A 25402-nucleotide genomic window follows, 5' to 3' on the forward strand; every position below is an offset into this window, starting at 1 on the left:
AGTTTGTAAATCTAGCAGCAACTAGTGAAAACAAAGCACTAAGTTATGTTTTTTGTTGTTGTTGTTAGCACAGAAAAAGAATGTAATAATTCTACAGTCCCCTCATATCCACAGGGGGTTGGTGCCAGGACACATACACAGGAATATCAAAATACTCAAATACAGGCTGGACTTGATAGCATATACCTTTAATCCCAGCACTTGGGAGACAGAGACAGGCAGATCTCTGTGAGTTCAAGGCTAACCTGGTCTACATAGTAAGCTCCAGGACAACCCGAGCTAAATAATAGACCCTGACTCAAAAAAGAAAACAAAATCAAACAAACAACAATAACAAAACCCCAATTAGAATTAGAAACTAGAAATACTCAAGCTCTTTACATAAAGGTCTTCAGTATTTGTATAGAACCCACATGCAACCTACTGTATCTTTTAAGTTTTTTAAATTGATTCTTTGTGATTTTCACATCATGCACCCCCAACCACACTCATTTCCCAGTCCTTCCATATCTGCCCTCCACCTTTGTAATCTACCCTTCAAAAGAAAACAAACAAACAAACCTCACTGTGGAAGCCGTTATGTGTCCTGGTGTGTCACACGGTACACCTTTTTGTCCACACATTTCACTTGCAAATATTCACTGCCTCGAACCAGACCAGTGACTCACAGTAAGTTGTCATGGGACAGCTCATGGCCAGCATCTGGGCCTGCGTGGTAGCTGAGTTAGTCAGCCCGCCAGCTCTCATGTGTCCCCGCCAATGGGGCCAGCTCTCCTGTACTGCCCAGACTTGAGGGGCCAGGCCAGCTCAGCAAAGTGCTTGGACATCTGCATGGCCTTTGGTGGTAGTGTGGGCCTTAGACTTCAACAGACCCTGGCTGCTGTAGGACCACAGACCCAGACATGGTCCTTTGAGCCTAGACATCTCTATGGTCTCAGGTGGTTGTACAGGCTCCTCATATCCGCCTGCTTTTCACCGAAGCCTCCAGTTATATCTCTTCCCACAGCGGAAGAACCACTCGGCTTAGCTTTCTCTCTCATCTCTCCACTGTGTACTCCATCTTTCCCTCACGTATTTGCTCATGGTAGTGGTGCCTGCCACGAGGCCAGGGGTGGGTACTGGGTATCTCTAAATTGTGTTCTTGTTTAAAACAAATTAATAGTAGAATTTAAACTAGAAATGTGTAAACAGGAGTGTTATGTAGTTAAACCTGACTTCTTCAGTAACTGTCAGTTCGAAGCAGTGTGTTCTCTCACACTTAGGGCCCAGATAGCTTTGAATCACGGCAGTTGATTACAATTAGGTAGAAGAGCCTAGGTACACTGCCTTTAAATTCATATAGCTTTAACGTTGAGAAATCAGAGTATTTGAACCACATTTTTATTGGGTTGACTTTCAGTTAAGTTAGGTTGAGGTTTAGTTTGGATAGCTTCTCCACTGCAGGGCTTGAGTGGGACTGGGGATCTGCAGTCTTTCTCTCAGGAATTCTCACCGAGGACCACCTGTGTGGCCAGTTTAGGTTTGCAGAATTTGTACTGTGGAGAGAGGTGACAACAGCAGTAAGGAAACACCAGGTAAGGGGTTAGAGCATGCAGGCTTTGAAATGCCTGTAGTGTGGTTAGAGAGGGTTGACGTACAAGGAGGTGCTACTGTGAGGTGTTTGCTCCTAGCTGCAGATGAAAACTGCGTTCATTAACAAATATGCATTGTATATCTGCTGTGCGACATGCTGTGCACAGAACAGGCAAAACTGCCTGTCCTTGCGGAATTTATATTCCATGTGAGGAGACAAATGTTCAGATATAAAACAAGTGCTGGCTGTGGAGAAAAATAGAGAACTTGAAAGGGAGTAGAAAGTTCTAGAATGGCTGGCTGGTTTAACACTCCAGTAAGTGAGGAGGGCTCACTGGGAAAATGAACCAGAAATTTTATTTATTTTTTGATACACATACACACACACACACACACACACACACACACACACACACACACACAAATTTTTTTTGAGACAGAGTCTCATTATGTAGTCTTGGCTAGCCTAGAATTATAGCCCAAACTAGCCTCATACTTTGCTGCAGTCTTCTTCCCTCTGTCACTCAAATGCTGAATGGCTTCCCTTATTAGGAGTTTCTTTGTCTAATAAAGAACGTTCAGGGTAAGGAAAAGGTTGGGGTGGCAGCTGTAAGATGTCAGCAGGGACTGAGGCTCCTGCAGATGATGTTTGTTTCCACATTCGTGAAGGGTTTTCTGTCTCTCCAGGTCACCCCAACTGCTATTGGGCAAGAAAGAAGGAGTGGAGAGGGTATGCCATTGTGCAGCCCAGACTGGTCTTGAATGCTCACTCAATCCTCTGTTCTCAGCCCCTGCCTGCTGGGCCAGCAGACACAGCCACACCTAGCTGGAATTTGTCTCTAGCTCATGGGGTTCGCTTCCGTACATCTCACCAGCCACACTGTGTTGGGGATCACTTCCTACTCCAAAGACTGGGGAAAACTGGTTTCTGTAGCAGAGTAAGGGCTGTTTGGGAACAGACTTCTGTTATTAAAAGGGTGGGGCTAGTTATGGGTAAATAGCCATTGTTTGCAGTGGCTTCTATTGTATTTGAGTAAAAACAAGTGTGAGCTGCGCGTACCTTCCACCTGTGGATCAATTGGCTCAGATGGAGTCATGGACTGTGGTCATACAATTTACTTTTCTTCTATCTGCCCAGCAATGGAAAGAAAAAAGAAGAAAAAAAAAGGACTCGTAAAATTTGAAACTTGGAGAGAACAAATGTTTCCTGTGAAGGAGCTGGTCATGAGTGCTGTTTGTATTTCTACTCCAGTGTCCTCTCCAGCACTTCCTGCTGTCACCTGGGGCCCACCCATGAGGCTGGGTGTTCTCTATGGCCCTACCCCCCTCGCAAGCCCCAGCTCCACAGTTCCAGGCCACCTCTGTAGCTTCTAAACAGCTGGTGTGGTGTTACTCATCTTCCTTCCGGACAGCCAGTGTCACAGACATCCTCTGGGATACTTGGTTCTTTGGTTAGACTTCCCCTACTCTGTATATGTGGTGGATTCACTGAGGAGGATTAGCTAATCCTCTAAGGTTCCCCGCCCCCCAAGCCCTATTTCTTCTTTCTCATTACTGAAGGTAACCTGGAGGTTGATGAGAAAATGCTTTGAGCTGTCTTCCTGTTAGTTGGGCAATTAGTTCTCTGTAAGCCTCTATCTAATCTGCCCCTCTGTTTCTTGAAATACATTTCTTCTTAACATTTTGAATAGTCACACATTCATAATGTCCAAAAAGATTTTAGAGTAAAGCCCTGGCTCCCACTGTCCTCTTACTCAGTCTTAACTTTCCTCCAGTCCCTCCAGTCTCCCACTTTGTCCCTGCCTCCCAGCACCTCCTAATAGTTTCTTACAGGACCTTCAAGAGTTCTTCTTCTTCTTCTTTTTTTTTTAAATTTATTCAGATTACATCCAGATTGTTATCCCCTCACTTGTATATTCCCAGTCCCACCCGCCCTCCCTCTTCTGCCCTATTCCCCTCCCCTAGACCTCTGACAGAAGGGTAATCTCTTCCCCCACTATCTGACCACAGCCTATCAGGTCTCATCCAGTTAACCTGCTTCCCCTTCCTCTACATGCTCAGGGCCTCTCCACCAAGGGGAAGTGATCAAATTGGGGGGGAGGGCACCAGAGTTCATGTCAGAGGCAGTCCCCACTTTCCCCCTCAACCATGGAGAATGAGCTGTCCATTGGCTAGATCTGAACAGGGGGTCTAGGTTTACTACATGCACTGTCCTTGGTGCAACAGTTTGTGCAGCGCCCCTAATCCAGATCTGCCAGCCTTGATGGTCTCTTTGTGGGGCTCCTGAACCCTCCAGGTCCTTTTATCCCCACCCCTGCCCCATTCTTCTTTTCAATCTGACAAATATGTTCCCAGATTTTTTCATTGTTTTTCTTTACAAACAAAACAAAACTTAGCCTGGCCTATACTATTTGAAACCTATTGATCCGTCTTATAGATCTTTCCAGAACAGTGCTAACAGTTCACAGCAGGGCTGCTTCTCCTTCTTTTTTGTTCTTAAGCTGTACATACAGCAAAAAACCAAAAACAAAACCTATCCCTTTGAAGCACAGACCTGGCTGTGCCTCTTTTAAAAATATAGATCATCTCTGTGCTAACTGGTTGTATGTCAACTTGACACAAGCTAGAGTCATCTGAGAGGAATGCGCCTCAGTTGAGGAAATGCTGTACGCCCCCCCCCCCCCCCGCCCCTGCCGTAAGATCAGGGTCAAGGCGAGCCCATAAGGCATTTTTTAAATTAGTGATTGATGGGGAAGGGCCTCGTCCATTGCGAGTGGACCCCTCCATGGCCTCTGCATCAGCTCCTGCCCTGAGTGAGTTCCCCTCAGATGTATGTGTCTAGATCTGATGTCTAAAGCGATGGAACTAGGAGAAAGCTGCTGGGAGGTGAGGGATGAGATTAGTGCTGCAGCTCACAACACACGGTAGTCTCCAGCCACGGTGCTTTAGGCAGCGTTTGTTGGCATTGAGTTTTGTGAGGGCCTTCACAGAACATACCGCAAGTACTGTGTGTTCAGAACCTAGGATGCAGTGATGTCGTGCATCAGTGACCCTCATGGGGTCATTGTTGCCACAAACACCTCAGGTTCATTATATGTTGGGTTTTAAATTAATATGTGGCCTGCTGAGAGTTCAAAACCTCCTACCCCACCCCGACAACCTGTCATGGGACCCTCTATGAGGGTTAGGGGAGTTTTAAGAAGCTGGGCTCTAGGCTGGGCATGGTGACGTACGCCTTTAATCTCAGCACTTGGGAGGCAGAGGCAGGTGGATCACTACGAGTTCGAGGCCAGCCTGGTCCACAAAGCTAGCTCAGGACAGCCAAGGCTACACAGAGAAACTCTGTCTCAAAAAACAAAACAAAGCAACAACAACAAAGCTGGGCTCTAGTCCCACTCCTGGATTTTGGTATGTGTTGTGTGGCTTAGTATTAATAGGACTATAGGCCACTGTTATGATCTCAAAATTCGGAGGCTTTTTAGAGTCAAGAAGCTGGATCATGGAAGAAAGTGCCTGCCTAGAAGTATGCCTGGTCCCTCAGAGCAGACGGGGGTTAGAAAGGAAGGCTGTAAGGTGGGAGGATGCACTGAGTGTTTTAAGAGCACACCAGCTGTCAGACGTTAATCAAACACTGGGGAACCACTCTTGACCTTGGTTTTCTTAACTGTAGAGACAATAAACTGTAGGAGCAATAAAATCAGTTTTCAAGCTGACTGAGTAATTTCCCCCCTCAGGTTAAAGTTTCTAAACAATGCAAGAGCATTTCTGAAATTATATATCTGATGTGAGGGTAAACAGTCACCTTTTCAGAAATGAAAGATGGCTTCATTATCTATTTGGATAATTCCCAGATCCACGTACCTGCGCGAGGTGCTGTTTTGCTGGCATTTTATCTGCGTCTGTATAACCGCACCGTCGTGTTAGTCGTTCATGGACCCAGTGATCAGGGAGAGCTGTTTGCTTATAGTATATTGCAGATTTCCAACCTTAAGAGTCACATACTGCTGGTGATTTCTCAGGGCTTTCTGGGAATGGAGGTAGAGCAAATCTGTGTGAGAGTTTGTTCTTCAAGCTCTGGGTGTTGATTCATCACAGTTTTAAAACGGCGTCTTCTCCAATCACTTAGAAAAGGCAGCCATGCTTTACGTTCAACACGCTGTGTTTAAGACACTGAATATTAGCACCCCAGGTAAATTAGTGGATGCATACCATTACATTGGGAAGGCCACTGAAGTGGCTGAGACATGCTGACCCCTAGTGACTGGAAAGGGAATCGTGGAGGGTCGGAGGGTTAAGACAGTTCTCTGAGAGGTGTTTGTGGTTTTGTGTTACCTAGAAGTGAGGAGCAGTGTTTCCTCTCTTGAACTGGTGAACGCATCATTCTCTGGTCATGATTATACCTGCGGAGTATCTGAGAGGGGTAACAGTGTTGGTGCTCTCGCTGGTCACCGAAGTGTCCACCTCAGATGGGATATGCATAGCATACAAATGGTCCTAAACAGCGGGAGCCTGCTTGTGTCAGTTTCTAGCAGGCGGGAGATAGGGAGTGGCATGGCCTGCCGAGAACTAAGGCAGTGAGTGTCTCATCTCAACTGCCACCTCATCCTCTGTCCTTGTAGGCAGTCAGAGTTGAGCACTAGCCTTCCGGGATGTCTGGGTGTAAGACTCACTGCATCAGAGCTGGCTCAGTCCTGGCCTACGTAGACCGTGAGGGCCGCAGTGCACATCTCCTTGGACCATGGGGGAGTCTGGACTAGTTGAATCTGCAAACACACACTTACTGCATCAGGTAAGCGTTTCTCTTTGTTTATCTTCTCTCTAGATCAAGAAGAAGCAGCAGGATGTGGTTAGATTTCTGGAAGCCAACAAGATAGAGTTTGAGGAGGTGGACATCACCATGTCAGAAGAACAGAGGCAGTGGATGTACAAAAACGTCCCTCCTGAGAAGAAGCCTGCGCAGGGCAACCCGCTGCCACCTCAGATATTTAATGGGGACCGATACTGTGGGGTAAGTGGCTGAACTGTTTCCCTTTGTTACCCATTGCGTGATACCTCCAGTGCATTTAGATCCTCTTCAGTAAAGGCAGTAGCTTCGTGCAGCCCCTCTTCAGGGTCACTGGCCTAGCAGAGTAGAGCTCAGAGCAGTTACCGGTTCAGCATCACAGATAGGGGGTTGTCAGAGAATTGTGTGGTCTGTAATGGAGTTCAAGGGTACCTGTCAGTCATCTGTCCTGTCCTTCCCTGCTTCGGAAAGCAGGTGGAGAGCGCGTCTATTGTATTCTGACTTTTCAAGCACGTCTCTTCATTAAAGCATTTGGGGGCCAGTTTGACGAGCTAATTATTCTTGAATCATTATTCCCCAGTGAGAGCTGATTAGAAAACAGAGCTCATATTCAAAAAAAGATTATCAACAGAGGGATTGCTGCGAATAGCTAAAGTCTGTTTGGGTGCCTTCCTGCTGGGCAGTGTATGAGAAAATTTGGTCAGTTTTGTCGAGTAGCCCACCTGGCTTATTTCTTAGGTTAAGAAACAAATCTGAGGAGCTTGTTCCAACTAAGTAGGTTGGGATTTGACTTTAGCCACAGCTACAAATTCCATACACATGTGTTTATTTTGGGATTGCAATCCTTTTTGAAGGAGCTACAATGCGGGGCGTCACAGATGCTGCCAGTGGCTGGGTTGTCATTAGGGTGGAGAAATGGGTGATAGTACACTTGGTGGCTGTAGAGGCAGAGAAGAGAGTGGGACATGAGAACATAAAGCTGAGAAGCGCCTGCACGCAGTCATCACGGTCCTGTGATGAGCAAGTCCTGCACCCGTGTCACCTGTCTGCCGTGTGTTGTCCATAGCACATGGGGAAAGTTTCTTATTGCCTTAAGCCCCAGTTTTCTGGTCTTTAAACTCACCATGTACTGAACTCCTGATCTTGTCTACCTCCCAGGTGGTAGGATCGCAGGCATGTGTGCCAGGCTCAGCTTTTAGTCGTACCCTCTCTGCAGGCGCAACGCCTGCGAGCCACACGTCAGCTATAGTTTTCTGCTCTTTGAGCAAGGATTGGGACTGTTTCCAAAGCTATTCTCATATAAATTATCACGTGAAGATAAAGGCTAGGATGTTACACCATCTTGAGTTTGTCCTTTATTGGAGAAGTGTAGAAACAAAAGGTGCACACTATTCACGATGGCCAATGCCTTCTGTTTGGCTCGATGACTGAAGTGAGGAACTAGTTGAAATGCGGATAAACTGCAGCTCAGAAGAAAGCTACCAGGATTGGGTTGGCCCAAAAGGAATTGCAGGTTAGGGCATGAATTGTAAATCATCGTGTCTAGGCTCCACTGTATCTTTATTAATCAAAAATAAAACCACCGTAATTGACTTGTCATTTTTTTGCCAGTAAGAAATGTTTGCTTCTTCCTGTAGTGTAAAAATCTGTGCCTTAGGATTTAATGAATTTACAGAAAACTTTCCTTATTGTGCTGCCCCTAGAAGTGTTTTTTCCATAGAAAATTGTCAAGATTCTTGAAGCATTGAGCGTCGAGTTACTATGATGGATGAGGCAAAACTTCATAGCCCAGGTGGTTCAGCGTCTGAAGCGTTGGCTGTGTGACAGGTGGCTCGACACTGATACTGAGAGTTGGGTCCTTTCTCGAGGACAGTGTGCGAAGCTCGCTATCTGTCTCATCCCTTTGTGGAGCCATCTTTCAGGTGACAGGGCCTCCTCCATGTTCTCTGTAGTGATAAGTCTGGCAGAGACAACTGTGACTGTGCCCTTTTCTTCTGTGTAAACTTGATTTGGGGACATGCTTTGGAGCTCCTCAGTCTAAATGCTAAGCTGGCCAGCACTACTTTTCATCACATATCACAAAGACAGGACAGTGGTTCAAAATGACAAGTCTCTCCCCCACCCCCGTAGTCTCTTGTCTTTCTCTCTGTGTCTGTGTCTGTCTCTGTGTCTCTGTTTCTCTGTGTCTCTGTCTCTGTCTCTCTTTCTCTCTCTCCCTGTTAGTTCATGAGGCACCCTCTTAGCAAGCCTTTTCACCTTTCAAGTTAGTTTCAGTGCCAGATGGCCACCAAATGGTCCACACTGACCTTCTGTCTGTGATAAGAGGATTGGCTTTAGCAGTCGCTCTCAACTGGTCATTGTCAACTCCCGTAGCCACCGTTATGCCCCTCATCTTCAAAGCTCGGTCTCCTTTGCAAAGCTTATTGAAACATTGCCTAACTGTATGTTCATTAGCAGTCCCCCGACAAATGTTTTGTTATGTTCAGCGTTGTCTCTACTCCTTAACCATCCACTTTGAATTCAAGTAAGAAATCACCTGAATTTGCTATTTGTATAACATGTTTCTGTTCTATAATGTAACACAGACTCCTAATAATAAATCACTAGCAAAATAAAGGAAGATAGAAATAGGTGTAAAAGTTATGTATAATATAGCTATATTTATTTAAGAATGTATTCCAATATCAAATGATGAATTGCAGCAATGCAAAAACTATATTGCTTTTTGCATTAGCCTAATAAAGTAGTAACATAAAAGCCAGTGGCTGTTTCTCCCTGGGAGGTTACTGCTATGAAAAGGCCTTTGTTTTGTTTGTTTGTGGAGTCATTTCTAGGCATAGAACTCTAGGCAGGGAAGAGGGGGCATGGGAGGGGGAGGAATCTGTGACTGTTCCTTCATTATCATCTGGTTTCCAGGGATGTTGCTCAGATGCCAAATGTAGTTCCCGTGGTCCTGCCGGTGTTTGTCAGTGTCTGCTATGCAGAACTGGAAGGGTTGTTGCACACTTGCGTATTCCAGAGTTGCTTGGTGAATCTCCAGTAAATGAAGTATTTTCTAAAGTTCATTGTTGAGTGCTCAAATTATAAGCACAACTTATTACGTACTTTTCTAGTATTTCCTTTGAAAATATCCTTCTTGTCTCTGTTTTCTTGTGTGCCCATTCATTGGATCTTGGACTTTTAAGAGTGATTTTGTGGTGCTTTTATCTTTTCCTCCTGTACCTGTCTCTTTCACTTTATTTTCTGGGGAAGTTTCTTCAGTTTGTGTCTTAATTTTTGTAGGGTATGTCACACACACCCCCTTTCCTGTTCTGTTTCTTTCCCTTTTAAATATTATGTTCTGTGGTATGACACAAGGTCAGAGTTCAACGAGGATACTCAGTAATTTCTTTGAAGTTTTCTTCTATAGCAGCTCTTCTCTTCATCCACACTGACCTCTTCCTCCTCTGCCTCTTGCCACTACACATCCTTCCTCTTTCCCATTTTTCTTCCAGTTTCCCTTTTCTCCTCCTTTTCCCGTTTCCCTTTTCCTTTTTCTCTTCTTTCTCATTCTCTTCCCCTCTTTTATCTTGGTGCTCAGATTGGGCTAAGGGCCTTATACCTCCTGGGTCTGTAACTGAGGTACCCTCCCTCCCACCCCCTAGATGATTGGTTGTTTTTTCCCCAATGTTTATTAGTTCTTATACACACTTTTCTGTCCGGGTGTAGAAATCTGCACATGTGTCTGTGTGTGAATGCAGGTTGTTTCGGGGCAGGCAGCGATGTAGAATGAGTGAGCCCCCTCTTAGCCTGCTTCCTGTGGGCTCTGCTGCCGCATCTGTAGGTCTTTTCTCAGATGACACTTGAATTCATCAGAGAATGGGCCCTCTGTCTCTTGTTTTGGGAACACACAATGGTTTAGCACTGGCAGAGTGACGGAGTGGGAAGATCTCTGTCATGTGTTTATGTACCATCTCTTTCCAGTCCCTTTCTTCAATGTCCACATTTGTAAAGCTTTCGCTTCCAGGAGACATGTCTGTTCATTATTCCTTTTCACTCCTTAGAGGAGAGTGAGGCATCTTGGGAACAGAACTGCCATTTATGTAGTCTTTCCATCTCTGCTGCCCAGGCCTTCACAGTAGCCGGGTTATCCACTGACTGTGCCCTGGATGCTGTGACTCGCTTCCGCCGTTGCTGCCATTGCATACTGAGGCCTGGCTATTCTCTGTTCACTAACATTTACCACCATCTCCGCATTCACTGCCTGCCTGTGTGAGGTTTAGGATGTTGATGCTTTGAGCTATGTCAAAAATGAGCTTCTGTTTCTGGTTTTCAACTCCGCATTTTGTTGACCTTTTGAGAGAAAGGTGCTAGAGACACCATTACCCCTGTCTTGGTAAGCAGCCTGCTGAGGGTTTAGAACAGGAGTTTGTATCCGGTGAATAAAGGACTATAATGCTATAAAATAAGATTAACTTGATTCTTCTTTTTACCTCTTTCTGACATCTAAGCTTTTCTGTTCCTTTGCTCCGCAGCAGGTATGGCACTTCTTCAGGTAGACTGTGTGGGAATTGGCTTTTCATATTGATTAAACTGTGCCAGATCAATGGCTGCGCCTCTGCCTCAGCAGCAAAAGTCCCAGGTGGAAGTAGGAGCAGCTACTGCTAGTGTCCTGTCATCTGTCTGCTAGGGCAGGACCTCTTTCCAAGGTCAAATACTTATGACCTTCACAGAGCATCAGAGGGACATGTAACAGTAGACTTATGTCTCTACCTACTTTTGTGCACCTTGTTTCCCAGTGGTGACTTCTAGGGGGGGTCTCATCTTGTGGACACTGTCATGTTGCAAGTGACAGGAACCAAACACTCTGTTGTACCCAGGAGTCCCTGGGAATGTTTTACTTTGCTTAAGTGGATGAGACCTAGAGTAAGCACCTCCTTGGTGACAGTGTGGACATGTGACTCCTATGTTTAGGATGTGGATGTCTTGTCCCCTGAGAAGTCTCTGCTGCTTGAACAAGCTTCTATAATTGTCAGTTCTGCATTCCCTGGAACCAAGGGAGTGATGGAGAAACACAGGGTACTGTTGAAGGCTCATTGCAATAGGACCTGTGTAGGAGGGATGGGGACCTGGCTTAGCTGGGGCTTTTATAGCTAACCCTGATGCGTGGCCTGAAAATGTTCTTGCCAACTGATGCAACAAGAGTTCCTCCTGTTTTTAAAACTATTTTTCCAGCTGTGGTAGGTTTTTTTTTTTTTTCTTCCCAAGCTGGTGTTATACCTCCATAAATTTCTTCCAGCAGCCAGTATCCTTGTCGAGTATTTGCAATCAAGACTCCACCTGGTGCAGTTCTGCTAGCTGGCCCAGTGCTCCTGATTCACTGCAGCATCTCACTGTGACGCAGGAGTCAGGTGATGGGACTGACTCCTCCTGAACCTCCCAAGACAGAAGCGTTTGATATGTTTTAATGTCTAATTTGGAGTCTGGAAAGCTTAGCCCTCACGTTTGAGGTTTTAAGCCTTTTTCTCTCTCTGAATTGATGCGTGTAATGCACTAAAAATGAGCATTCCTCTCCACAGGAGGAAAACATCCCCTCTTCCACTCATCTCCTTCCTCCCTGTTAGCACACAGATGGTTTGGATCATCACATATGTTTATTTCTTGTTAAAAACTTTTCTGTGTTATGAAACACATGAAATTTACTGCTTCAGACATTTTAAGGTGTGCAGTTCATTGTTGAATTTATTCATGTTGTTGTGACATAGTCCCTGGGGCACTGTGCTACAGGATAAAACTCTAAATCCCTTAGGCAGCAGCTCCTCTTTGTACTCTCCCAGGCCCTGGTAACTACCTTCTTTCTGTTAGAAAATTCACATACGTGGGGTTATGCAGTATTTTTCTTTATGCGACTGTCTTCTTTCACTTAGCATAATGTCCTCAAAGTTCATCCATGTTTTGCTGATCAGTCTGAAGGCCTTGTAGCCTTCCATTACGTTATGTTTATTCACTCATCTATCAGTAGTGTCTGGGTTGCTTCTCTTCCTGTGCCGCTTTGAGTAGTGCTGCTGTGAGCACAGGTACTCAAGATAGTCTTTTGAGGTTCTGCTTTCAGCTGTTTTGTAACCAGAAGTTATGACCAGAAGTAGGGTTTCTAGATTACATGGTAGTTTTAGATTGTCTGTCTGTCTGTCTCTCTGTCTATCTATTTTAGGGGATAGCCAAAGAACCCATTTCCATTCCATTACACCAACAGAGCCAGGAAGTTCCAGCTTTTCCATATTCTTATCAACATATCTTATTTTTAGTGTGTGTGTGTGTGTGTGTGTGTGTTTGTAGTGAACACTCTCATAGGTATGAGATGATTACCTCACTGTGGATATGGTTTACATAACTGGTGATTGATTTGTTGACTGGTGATGTCGCTTCTCTCTATTGCAGACTCTCTTTTGAGGAATGTCTGGTCGGTGCATTTTCCTCCCTTTCAGTCATTAGTAGGTTTTGTTGTTGAGTTGGGGCTGTTCTTTATATATTCTGCATCATGAGCCTTCAGCAGTATCTGATCTGTTGGTGTTTTGACTTTTCACATGGTTGATTGTATCTTTCAATGAATGAAAGTTTTCCAGTTTAATGTACCAATTAACTGTTTCTTTGCATCTGTCACCTGTACATATCCATAGCTCCTCTCTGGGCTTTCTTACAGGAGCTATAAAATTTTGGGCCATAGATTTAATTAGGCATCTAATGTTCTGAGCTAATTTTTGTCTGAGGACTAACTTTATTTTTGTTGCACAAGGACATCCAGTCTTTCCAGTACTGTTAATTTGGGAGAGCATCCTTTCCTCTCATTAGAACATATATTTATGGTTTCTTTTGGGCTTCCCTATTTTGTGCCACAAGCTAATATATTTTCTTTCCACAAATGTCATACTGTTTTGATGATCATAGCGTTGCAAAATAGTTGGTTCAGGAAGTTTCTTTTTCTAAATGTGTTGACTGGGCTCCTTTCACATTCCTTAGGAATTTGGGGGCTTTTTATTTTTATTTTTTCTGTTTCTAGGGAAAAAACCCTGCTCTTTGGATTTTAGTAGGGATTTTGCTCCATTGGTAGTTTGTACCTTGGTATTCACATCTTAACAAAATTAAGTGTTCAGTCTGTGAACATAGGATTTACAGTTACTGTATCTCTGGTTGCTTTCATCACATGTCATTTTTAGTGTACAAGTCTTTATCTTCCAGACGAAATGCATCAGGAAACACTGTATTTTTATGAAGCTGTTCTTGCTTTCTTTCTCTTCCAGCCCTCCATTTTTTTTCCCTGTGTGGAAATGCAGCTAACTCCTGCGTACAAACGCAGTTGACTGTTCTTATGTAGAAATGCAGCTGACTGTTCCGCTGTACAAATGCAGCTGACTGTTCCTGTACACAAATGCAGCTGACTGTTCCTGTGTATAAATGCAGCTGACTGACTGTTCCTGTGCACAAATGCAGCTGGCTGACTGTTCCTGTGCACAAATGCAGCTGACTGTTCCTGTGCACAAATGCAACTGACTGACTGTTCCTGTGCACAAATGCAGCTGACTGTTCCTGTACACAAATGCAGCTGACTGTTCCTGTACACAAATGCAGCTGACTGACTGTTCCTGTATACAAATGCAGCCGACTGTTCCTGTGCACAAATGCAGCTGACTGTTCCTGTGCACAAATGCAGCTGACTGTTCCTGTGCACAAATGCAGCTGACTGTTCTTGTGCACAAATGTAGCTGACTGTTCCTGTGCACAAATGCAGCTGACTGTTCCTATGCACAAATGTAGCTGACATTTTTGTGCTGATTTTGTCATGTGACTTTGTTGAATTCCTTAATTCCCTTCTCCTCGCCCCCCCTTTAAAAAGCTTGCACTTAGAAATTCATTCAGGATTAAAATCACAGTAATCAGTTTGTGGCTTAACCACCAAAGAAGACATGATAGCATTCAGTAGTCCCAGCATATTCGTGTGGGTTGTGTAGTGGGTGTAAAATACCACCAGTTACTCAAGAGTGAAGTCCTTTATTCGTGTTGGGTCCTGATGACGAAGGAAGGACAGCCTGTCTGAAATACAGACAAACTGACTTTTCCGGTTAGACAGTTTAAAGGTTATTAATGCTTAAAAATTGCTAACTTTTTTTTTTATCCTGTTAGATGGCATTTATACTGTTAAATGTGTGCTAAGCATTGGGTGCACTGCTTGCTAACCAATGAGGGATGATAAGCCATTACCCAGTTTACGTAGTAGTGACTTGGAGCTCACTGTGGCCTGCTTTCTATGTACTGCCTTGGCTATTGAGGCCAGGTGCATGTTACCTGAGGTTGGTTGAACCTGACTAGGCTACTTTGGAGGAGGAGCAGAGAGGGTAACTGTCAAGCAGTATTATCTATCGCCTCCCTTCTTCCTGTAAAAGGAGGTGAGCCTGCGCTGACCACAGCGGAGCATACCTATGTCTGTAGCTACAGTGGTTCTCAAGTACAGGGTCTCTGCAAGACCTGGATGCATTTCCATTTTATAAAGCTCAGAGCCAGATGCATTAGAAGCAAGCCAACTGAACCTACTTGTAAACTCTTACAGGGAAATCCATTAAAATCGCCTCTATTAGAAGTTTACGGATCTCACACATAGTTTCCTGGGGAAGCTTCATGTTAATTTAAAATCATGTTGTATTTCAGCACCGTCTGTGTGAAAGCCCAGTTATCTAGTCAAGGAGAGCCTTCTCCATCAGCTGCGTGGCTGCAAATGTTCTTTCATGGCACCCTTCCACATTCAGTGGGGGACACAGGGGGTGCAGGGCATGTGACTCGTTCTCCGGGTCGCTGCCGCTCAGCAGCAGGCATTGGCATTCTTTGCAGCTTTCTCTTTTCTAACCTTACTTCTGCTGCTGCTGCCGTCTATAAATGTTTAATCTCCCATTTTCACCTCACTGAGATGTTTGCCTCAAAACCGTACAGTGATGAGTCCCTGGGACGTGACTGACATGAAGATGATAGATCATGCCGTGAATGCCGAGAGCCTTCATCCTGCAGGTTTGAGGCCACCCTTGTTGCAGTGGCCTGAACTCATGTCCAGATAGGTGCTTTTCTTTCTGTTCACGTTACTCTTCTAAGCCATTTATTTGTAACTAAAGGCAATGAAGAAAATAAAACTGTGCCAAAAATAAGGCCAATTAATAGCAATGTTGAGACATCAGAGCCTTTTTATGAGAGGATCAGAAATGGAAGGTCCTTCCCTGCCCCTCTCCCTTTATGGGCTGCCCCAGGGCTGAGCCCAGATGCCACCTTCTCGCAGCTTTGCCTCCTTGTTGTCTGCTTTTTCCAACTCCCTTTCTTCTTCTATATTATTTGGTTATAAGATGTGATGGTATTTACCTTTTTCTTTGAAAGATAGTAGGAAACTGGCTTTCTTACAGTTTCTCATTTCTTCTCCATTTTGATAAATACACATTTGTACATGATGCGCTTCTGTAGATATAACTGCTGCATAAATGTGTCCTGTATTGATGTAATTCTGTAAATACTGTTCTACAAAGCTGTTTAGCGATGTGAGCAGCCAGAGAGAGGGACATATAATCCTACCTTCCTAAGTCCCTGAGGCTTAAAGAGAGTGATGCAAATGTCAGTATTAGGATTCTCCTAAGAAAGCCCAACACTTTCACTCAATCTCACGTCGGGGAAGATGCAAGGAATGTACTCTTTCTTATATTTCTTTTTATTTGCTTAGACTTCTGACTGAAAAAAAATATTTCGATAGCATTATATTGTGTACCTATCTTGTAAAACATTCTGATTGTTTTATTTTTTTTTCATGTTTATTCTTACTGGATAATTCATTTGCCACAGAATTCTAGATTTAAAATTATATTCTGTTCAGACAGGTGACTTCATTTCCAGTAATTCCTTTTTGGTTGGAAGCAGTCACGTGTGCCGCAGTAGCTGCTCAGGCTGGGCTGTCTCTCTGGGGCCCTTGAGAGTGTGGTTTTGCTGGTTTTCTTTCTCTCTTGACCTCTGAGATGCTCATGTCTGGGTTCTGTTCCTTGGGTTGGTTTGCTCCGCCTGCAAGTTTTGTGCTTTAGTTTTTTTGTTTGTTTGTCTGCTTCCTGAATTCTGGAATCTGCCACCTGAGAGCGCTGCGCAGCAGCGGTCGGTAGGACTGTTTGGCCTGACAGTCCCTCCTTTGGGAGAGTTTCTGTCCGTCTTTGATTCTTTGCATTCTTCCCATTGGCCTGCAGAATTTAGTGGTCTTAGCTTAAAAAAAAAAAAAAAAAAAAAAGCCCTGCAACTATTCATTGCAGCTGTTACCCTTGATGCTGTTCTACGCAGGTGAATAGCCTTTTTGAGTTTATTGTCACTAGCTGGATAAACATTTTTTTTCTAGCTCTACACCATTCTTTTTCCACATTTTAAAACATTTAGCCATCCCAATTTAATTTGTGTTGTTTTATTTCTCCTTTTAAAGTAATGTCTTGTTCTTGTTTTATGGGTACAGCATTTTTACTCTTGCCAAGGACATTGATCCAGTGTACATGGTACAGCGTTTTTGCCCTGTGGCCCTGTATTTTTCTGGTGTCCCCCCCCCCCCCGCACCATGGACTTGCACAGGGTGGGAGAGCAAAGAGACTGTGTAAGGGGGTTGGACTGTCTGGACTGCTAAACAAAAGAGAGAGAGAGTTACAGACATGAAGGCCAGTGTTGCTCTTCCACAGTGACCACCTGGCCTTTCTGGCTTCTGGAGCCTCAGGAGGAACTGTACCAGGATAGATGGCTGACTCCGCCTTTGCTGGTGCATCACTTCCTGCTCTGGTCTTTGCCATTACCTCTTTGCTGGCATGCTGCTCATCCTCTGAGGCCCACAGCTTCTGCAGAAGGCCTCCTTGCTCATCTGTCTTTGGGATCCAGTTTCCCCTCGATCTTTTCTCTACCAGTCCAGTTGTAATGCTGTGCATTCTTGGTGATGATTACATTTTATTGCTGGTTGCTTTGCCTAAGCGCAGCTGTCCTGTTGCCCCTGCCGGCCTCTTTTCAGATGGCATCCAGACAAGACAGTTGGTGACTGCCGTGCTGCACGGTATCCTCAGCCAGTTTGGTCAGAAATACAAACATGATTTCAGAACTGGACATCGTTAGTGTCTGGCATAAGAACAGCTGACCGGAGCTGGTTTGAGGTAGCTGCACCTTATCTGTCTACCCTGCCAGGGCTGGGTCTGCCAACTATTTTTTTTTTTTCTTTCTAAATCAAGGTTTCATAAGATAGAATATGCCATTAACAACCCTTAGCCCCCGAATCTGGAGATTCTGCTTGGAGGCTACTCAGGCTGGAGAGAGAATTTCAGCAGGAACCTCCATCTGTGTTATACAGCAGCAGTTCCAATAGCCTTCAAAAGTTGAGTTTAAAAAATAAAAAATTTCGGGGCTGGGTGTGGCGGCACACTCCTTTAATCCCAGCACTCAGGAGGCAGAGGCAGGCAGATACTTTGTGAGTTCAAGGCCAGTCTGGTCTACGAAATTGAGTCTAGAACAGCCAAGGCTACACAGAGAAATCCTAATCTCGAAAAAAAATTTCCATTTGGATAAACCAGCTTTTCCTTTGACTCATATAGACTGATTGCGTTCTCCTTTCCTAGCTGTTGTAGCGATAACTTTTCTTCCATCTTTTGTCTTAATTGTAATGAAAATGTATCAGCTGTTAACCCAGGCACTTTAACCTTGAATATGCTTTCTGGGTTTGTGTCCTTTGCAGAGTCAGTATTAGCTGGTCTTTATAGTCTGAAGTCACCGAGCGGATTACTCAGTAGACATCATTTACAGATAGACCTTCAAAGGCTGCCTCGAGCTGTAGGGAATTCAGTGGGCCGCCTTTAAAGCCTTGTGGGTATTTGTAATACTTTTCACCTTCAGGAGGCATTCCGGTGTGTACACACACACGCACACACACTCTCTCTCTCTCTCTCTCTCTCTCTCTCTCTCACTCTCTCTCTCTCTCTCTCTCTCTCTCTCTCTCTCTCTCTCTCTCACACACACACACACACACACACACACACACACACACAAATATATTTAAAAGTTTGACAAATGAAACACATTTCATGAGAAAGCATTAACTATTTTTCTCTTATGGCCTAAGGTTATAATATAAGAAGCTATATTTTAAGAGGAAATCATTTTTAAAATTCTATGACTGTGTTAACTCTAACAATTTCAGATCATACAGTTTCTGAAAGGAATATTAAATAATTAAAATGTTCTAGAGTTTTACATTTTCAATAATTCACTTTGTCCAAACATGACCAAAAACCATATTTATTTTTGCATACTTTAAGATTCAGCAGGGTTCACAAAAGCCTTTGAATGTCAGAAAGCAAATGTTTTTAGAGCTGGTAAAATGCTGACACGTGACAAACTAGTCAGTACTTATACACAATTGATCTGCCCAGCTGACACAGGTTTTATGGGTAAGCTGAAGTGTATCAGGTACTAGCTAAATACTGACTTGAAGAATTCCTTTCTGGGCTGGCTAGATGGCTCAGCAGGTCTGGCAAGCCTAGTGGCTGTGCAGGCCTGACCACCAGAGTTTGTCCCTGGAAGTTGGGCCTCACAGAGTCATTCTGTCTCTGACTTTCCTCAGGTGCTCTGGCGTGGCCACGCCTCCCCCACATCCACTTATACCATACACACAGTTTCTGCCGTTGGGACATGTCTCCTGCCTCTGATCCTGGCTGCCACCATTGCTGGTCTAAATTATCACGTACCCCCTTAGCGTTCTCTCCACTTTTCTCAGCGTTCCTGTTTCCTGAGACATTTTTCACATGCCTACTGAGTGTTGTCATAGAAGTGAGATCATTTTGTTCCCTTGTACAAAACCGTTACAGTTTCCTTTGTACTTAAGGTAAAAATCCGTACAGAACCCAGCATAGTGGTGCCAGGCAGCCTGCCAGCTTCCTGCTGTCCCATGCTTTTCTTTTACCCAGTGTCCCTATCTCAACCATTTGCATGGCGAACTCTATTTATCTATGAGACTTCTGCTTAACATGTGGAGCCTTTCCCTTCAGACATACTACTCCTCACTTTGGTCCACAAACGACGAAAGAAGTAGCTACTGTGAAACTCGGGGCCAAGGTGACTGCAGGTTAGACTCAGAGCTACTTTTAAGGCTGTGAGACTCAACTTGGCTGGTAGGGGCTGTCCACAGAACCAAGTAGGATAATTCAAACATGTTTAGGCAAAGGAGGCTTTATGAGATCGAGGCATCTACAAGGACATAGATTTCGGATGTACTTAAAAGCCCCATAATAACATTAGCTCAGCTCGGCCACACGCCCCTTCATTGTGCTCAGTGACCAGGACAGTGCTCAGTGATGCTGGACACAGTGCAGAGAGCGTGTGATGTTCAAGGGCGTTGCAGCATAGACAGATGCCAGTTCTCCCACTCACTGGCTGTCACACGTAGGCACTGTTCTTCTTTCCTCTGACCCAGTCCACAGACACCTGAAAAACAGAGTAGAAACTCTCACATTAAGGCAGACACCTGCAGGCTCCTGTGACTTTTCTGTTTACCAGTGACTTTTTTTTTTTTTTTTTTTTTAAAGTCTTGGATATCAAAGTATCAAGCATGGCTTTGGAATGTGGCTCTCCATATTAGCAACTAGGGTATAATCTAAGGGCAGGGTGAGTGTGTTCAGATAAATTCTAGTTTCATAGTTTGTGCAGGCCTCCCTGGCACCAACCAAGGACAATGCATGAAGTCCACTTAGACCCCCTGTTCAGATCTAGCCAACGGACCACTGATTCTCCATGGCTGTGGGGAGAGTGGGGACTGCCTCTGACATGAATTCTGGTGTGCTCCCTCCCCCCATTTGATAACTTCCCCTTGGTGGGGACAACTGCCCAGTGGCACACAGAGAAAGGGAAGCAGATTATCCAAATGAGACCTGATAGGCTGTGGTCATATGGTGGGGGAGGAGGTCCCCTTCTGTCAGAGGTCTAGGGGAGGGGACTAGGGTGAATGAGGAAGGGAGGGTGGGAATGGGAAGATAACAATTGGGATGTAATCTGAATAAATTAGAATAAATGAAAATTTTTAAAAATTCTAGTTTGACACATGAAGAAAAAGGAGTGTGTTTGCTCCTTTATTTCTGCTGCCAAATTTTAATCCTCTCCTAGTTTTGGATAAACAAAACAAAACAAAAACTTTTGGTTACATCTGTGTTCTTACTCAAAGGTGCTCTGGTGTACTGACCCCACTGCATGAATGTAGTTCTTCCTTGGCCTTGGCAGAGCAGCAGTACACTGCTTTCTACTTCCACACAGGATTTTTTTTTTTTTAAAGCATCAACTATAAGGATAATTGCTTGCCGTTACTCACTGGTTTTATTTTCCCTTCCTTTTTTCCTAGGACTATGACAGTTTTTTTGAGTCGAAGGAAAGCAACACAGTCTTTTCATTCTTAGGCCTGAAGCCACGACCCGCATCCACGGTAGGTTAACCTTCTGTACTCAAGCTGGTATCCCACTGCACTCTGCTTCAGCATCCGTGGTAGCTGACCCCTCTGTACTCTGCTTCAGCATCCGTGGTAGCTGACCCCTCTGCAATCTGCTTCAGCATCCGTGGTAGCTGACCCTCTGCAATCTGCTTCAGCATCCGTGGTAGCTGACCCCTCTGTACTCTGCTTCAGCATCTGTGGTAGCTGACCCCTCTGTACTCTCGCCTCAGAGTTTATCCTGCTGCAGAGAACCCTAGGGACTGAGGCTGAATGGGTGAGAGGGTTACAGCTACTCTCTTAAACATTCCATCCTGCGGGGGAGTACAGACTGCAGTGTTCAACACACAGTCTTTAACTCCCTTAAACTCCCTCTGGTCTTTAACCTCTTTAAATCAGAATATTATTTTACTTTTAATTTATACCACTATTCTTTGAATAGGAGTTTAAAGTAGCAAAATCAGTACCTAGTTTGTATTTAAATTAAAATTTCACATTACAGCTTATCCCTGTGTCTATCTTTAAAATTTATGATTTGTTTGGTCATAGGTTGAAAATATTTGGGGAAAACATAACATCTATACTGAATATGTGCAGCTTTTCCTGTCCTTCTTTCTGTTTGTCTGCTTGTTTGTTTTGAGACAGTGTCTGTTGGAACTCATCATGTTGATCAGGCTAGCCTTGAACTTATGGAGATCCTCCTAGCTCTGCCTCCCAAACACTCGGCCTTCCTGTCCTTATTTCTTAACTGATGAATAGAGCATAACAGCTGTTTGCATAGATGATCATTGTTCGAAGCCTCTCAGTCACAGGTGACATGCAGGTGCTGAGCCTTGGGGAGACTAGAGAATCTGCGCTCCCAGCAAGGACTTAGGATGGACACCACAGAAGCCAAGAGGCATGCTGCCTGCAGCTCCTAACCCCATCTGGGTGTTTTTAAAGGCTCTGTATTGAGCCATGTCGTTTGGAAAACATGAAGAACCCAAGTTGGTCTTGTGCAAAGACTTAGAAATAATGGATATTTTCACAGCTACAAAAAACACAAGATTTACTTTAAAAATAAAAGTATATTTATCAAGTAAGTTAATAGTTTGCTTATTTCATTTAAAGATAGTGGTTTGTAGCTAGAAAGGTAACTTAGGCATTTTTTAAATCAGAAAGATGTAAATATGTGTAAAATAGATATTAAACTCACTACCCAGAGCCAACTACACTGACACTTCCCAGGTTTGCCTTACAGTCTTTATATACATAGTAACCGAGGCTTGGCTATAGCTCAAGTAGGGGCTGAATTCTATAGGGTCTATTTTTAGCACAGCTGAACCTGCAGTGCATTCTGGAAACTTAGTGTCTAAGTCATCTGTCCTTTGACGCTGCCTGGGCTAGGTGCTGTTTCTGGAGCACCTGTGGGAGGAAGCGGAGGCCTTCGATAATAGGCGCCCTCCGGCAGCACCTGCAGAACAGAGCCAAAAAACGCGCTTTGTTTTTACATCAGCAAGCCAGCAGATGGGTGGTGGGTGGTTCCTATGCACAAGTTTTTACCAGAGGCACGCCCACACAGAAAGCATTTACAGGTTCTTAGTACTATTTTTATACAAGTCAGACATTTGAGTATTTGTTAGGAAATTAGTATTTGTATAAAATATTTCACTCAAAGATACTAAACAATACAGATTTATCTTCAAAGTACCAGGGTGGGGTACTATGTGTGCATGGGTTGAGGGCAGCCTGGGGCAGGGATTACCAGCTGGCAGCAGGAACCAGTAGGCACCATTGTCTGTGTTAAAACATTGTAGAAAATACTGTCTGCACACCATCTTTGCTCTCATTTTTTTCCAAAGGTATAGATTCTTTAGAGATTCAGTAGGCTAATGTTTCTATTCTTTAGACCAGTGGTTCTCAACCTGTGGGCCATGACCCCTTTGGGAGGGTTGAATGACCTTTTCACAGGGGTCACATATCAGATATTTACATGGTAACTCATAACTGTAGACAGATTACAGCTATTAAGTAGCAACAAAAATAACTTTGTGCTTGGGGGGGTCACCACAGCAGGTGGAACTGTGTTAAAGGCAGATTGAGAGCCACTGGTTTAGACAGTGAGGCCGGGGGCTGTCGTTGAGTCAGTACAGTGCTTGTTTAGCATGCATGACATGCTGTGTTCAGTCCCCAGCACTGACTAAGCTGAGCAAAGCATGACCATCCCTGTAACCCTAACACTGTGGATGTGGAGCAAAGATCAGAGGTGAAAGGTCCTCCTCAGTTCTTTAGCAATGTCCTGGCCAGACTAGGCTGCTTGAAACCCTGGCTCAAAACAACAGTAGCAAAATTGCACAATCCTCAGCGCTTGTAAAGAAGTTATGGTCTAGGCAGGGTCCATTCTCACATGGTGGTTGATCAGTGTGATAGTTAGTCTTAGTCCCTTTGAAGGGCCTGGGAACAGAGCCCTGAGGACAGAGCACACAACCCTGGCATAGTACCAGAGCCACTTGGACACTTGAACCATCAGAGCTATGGAGTAAGCAGCGCACACTTGATCTCCAACTGAGACAAGTGGAAATGTAAGAGCTAGTAAGCACACCCCCCTTTTAGTTGCTTATTTTTCACATTGGTTATAATTAATTACAAAATGTGAAATTTAAGGATTGGACAGAATGGCCATAGATGTGATATAGCAAAAGTGACCTTGTCTTCCCTCCTACTACCTGCAGCACGCACACGTAAAAGACAGAGCCAGGGAGCCAGCCAGGAAACACAGCAGCTGACCGTTAGCATCTGCCATTGCCTCGCACAGTAGGTAGGAGAGTGTGTTGATGATGACCCGAAGGCAGGTGTGTATTGGCTCTGACTGGGCTGCTTTCCAAAGCACACAGTGGAAGAAGGGCAAAGGTCACTAAACAGTGGCCTAACACATGGGCTCAGAACATATTGTTTGTCTTGCATAGGACTTTTTAAAGTAAAAAGCAAATGGATGGCTAGCATGTAAATTTGAGGTTTTCCACCCATCAAAGCTGGGAGAGATGGAAGGGACCGGAAGGAAACACCAAGAGACAGGGGTCAGCAGTGGCTGGCTTCCATGGCATCTCCCTAGCTGAGGAAAGGGAGTTCACTCACTAGCACTTTTCAGGTAAAAAGCCATGAAGTTCATTATTCTACTAGTAGACTCCAAGCAGATCCTGGTAGGGACGTTTCTGCTTTCAGGTCTCCACAATTAGGTGATGGTTTTCAGAATACGTAACAGCTGATTGTACTGCACACCCTTTGCCCATATCTGGAGCAAGTTGCAGTGGCATCTTGGTGACATTTGTTTAATTGGGTCCTGGAGACAGACAGAGTGGCACTTGGACAGTTGCGGTGGTGATGCTTTATAATGATTTGGCCATTCACCCAGGATCACCCTGAACCAGTGCCTCTCTGCGGCCCCAGAGGTCACAGCCACCTGCTGTGAGCTCCTAGCGCAGCAATGTTCAAAGGAAAGAGATTTGGTGGCTGCTGGAAAATGGAGCTTTTCCTTGCATGTTTGCAGGTTGAATGGGTACGAGTGAAATCCAGGCTCTGGCTTAAAAGCCAGGTCTTGTTCCTGTCACTCACAGAGGGTGATTCATATCTTTGTTCCTGACATAAACAACAACAACAAACCACTGCCAAAGGCCGGTTTTCTTATCAATGCAGCTTAGTAACTGTCTCTCCCTCTTCTGTTTTCTAGACTGAACCCTAGAGATGAACGAACAGTCGAAGGTGTTGGAGTTGCATTTTGGAGCACCCCTGGTACTCAACACACACCTGCTTACCTGATGCATCCATCACTGTGACGAAGCCACGCGCACAATCAGTAACTTTGCCTGACCCGGGAAGGGTGTTTTTGGAGGACATGGGGACTGCGTGAATTTGTTGTTGTAAGCCAATCAGGACTGTGGTGCTGGACTCTCTTATTTTCTGATTTGTCTGCAGTTGCCTTGCTCACCTGAAAGTACTGTCACCTGTGATAGGTCTGCTTTCTTAATGACTGACCGATAATTGGACAGCTCCATCAGGGATAAAACGTTGGACCCACCCTGAGTCTTATTAGATACTGGTATTGCATAAGTCCATTCCTCCCTAAGCTGCCTGCCCCGCGTCCTTGAAGCCAGTTTGCCAGGATGGTTATGTCTTTGAAAGCAGTGCTGGCCGACAAAGGACACTGGGGGTTCTTGCAGCAGCAGCACACGTGCATGATTATTACAGAGTACTACTCTGGTCCTTTGTCATGACTCCTGCTGGAGAAGTTAGATGCTCTCAGCTCCTTTCTGTCACGGACACCCTCACCCATGCACATTCTCCAGGTCTCTACAGGTGCTTCCAAAACCACCATCGCAATATCGAATGACCACAACCAATTTACAGGGCAGGAAAGAATTGCTGTTATGGAAAATGTCCCCTCCTTTATCTCTTGCACAGGCGAGGTCTCACTATATGCATAAGACTACTTGAGAGATGTAAGAAGTGCACTACTTAGATAGTAAGCTAATGGCATGTTCGCTGTGTCTGGATGCAAAGGCATTTTCAGCTCTTGTACTTTACCTACACAC

General features: G+C 44.6%; 1 protein-coding gene across 1 annotated transcript in view; it reads left to right on the forward strand.

The window, feature by feature from the left end:
- The window catches only part of Sh3bgrl2 (SH3 domain binding glutamate rich protein like 2), a 40399-nt gene extending 15693 nt beyond the window's left edge, over positions 1 to 24706 (forward strand). Inside the window, exons 2-4 of the mRNA XM_051139967.1 lie at positions 6395 to 6580; positions 20751 to 20831; positions 24541 to 24706. Coding sequence (XP_050995924.1) covers positions 6395 to 6580; positions 20751 to 20831; positions 24541 to 24552 — 279 coding nt within the window. The 3' untranslated portion in view covers positions 24553 to 24706. The remainder of the gene's footprint in view (positions 1 to 6394; positions 6581 to 20750; positions 20832 to 24540) is intronic.
- Positions 24707 to 25402: the final 696 nt, after the last annotated feature.

The sequence above is a fragment of the Acomys russatus genome, chromosome 32 (assembly GCF_903995435.1).
Source record: "Acomys russatus chromosome 32, mAcoRus1.1, whole genome shotgun sequence".
In the NCBI taxonomy this organism is placed as follows: domain Eukaryota; kingdom Metazoa; phylum Chordata; class Mammalia; order Rodentia; family Muridae; genus Acomys; species Acomys russatus.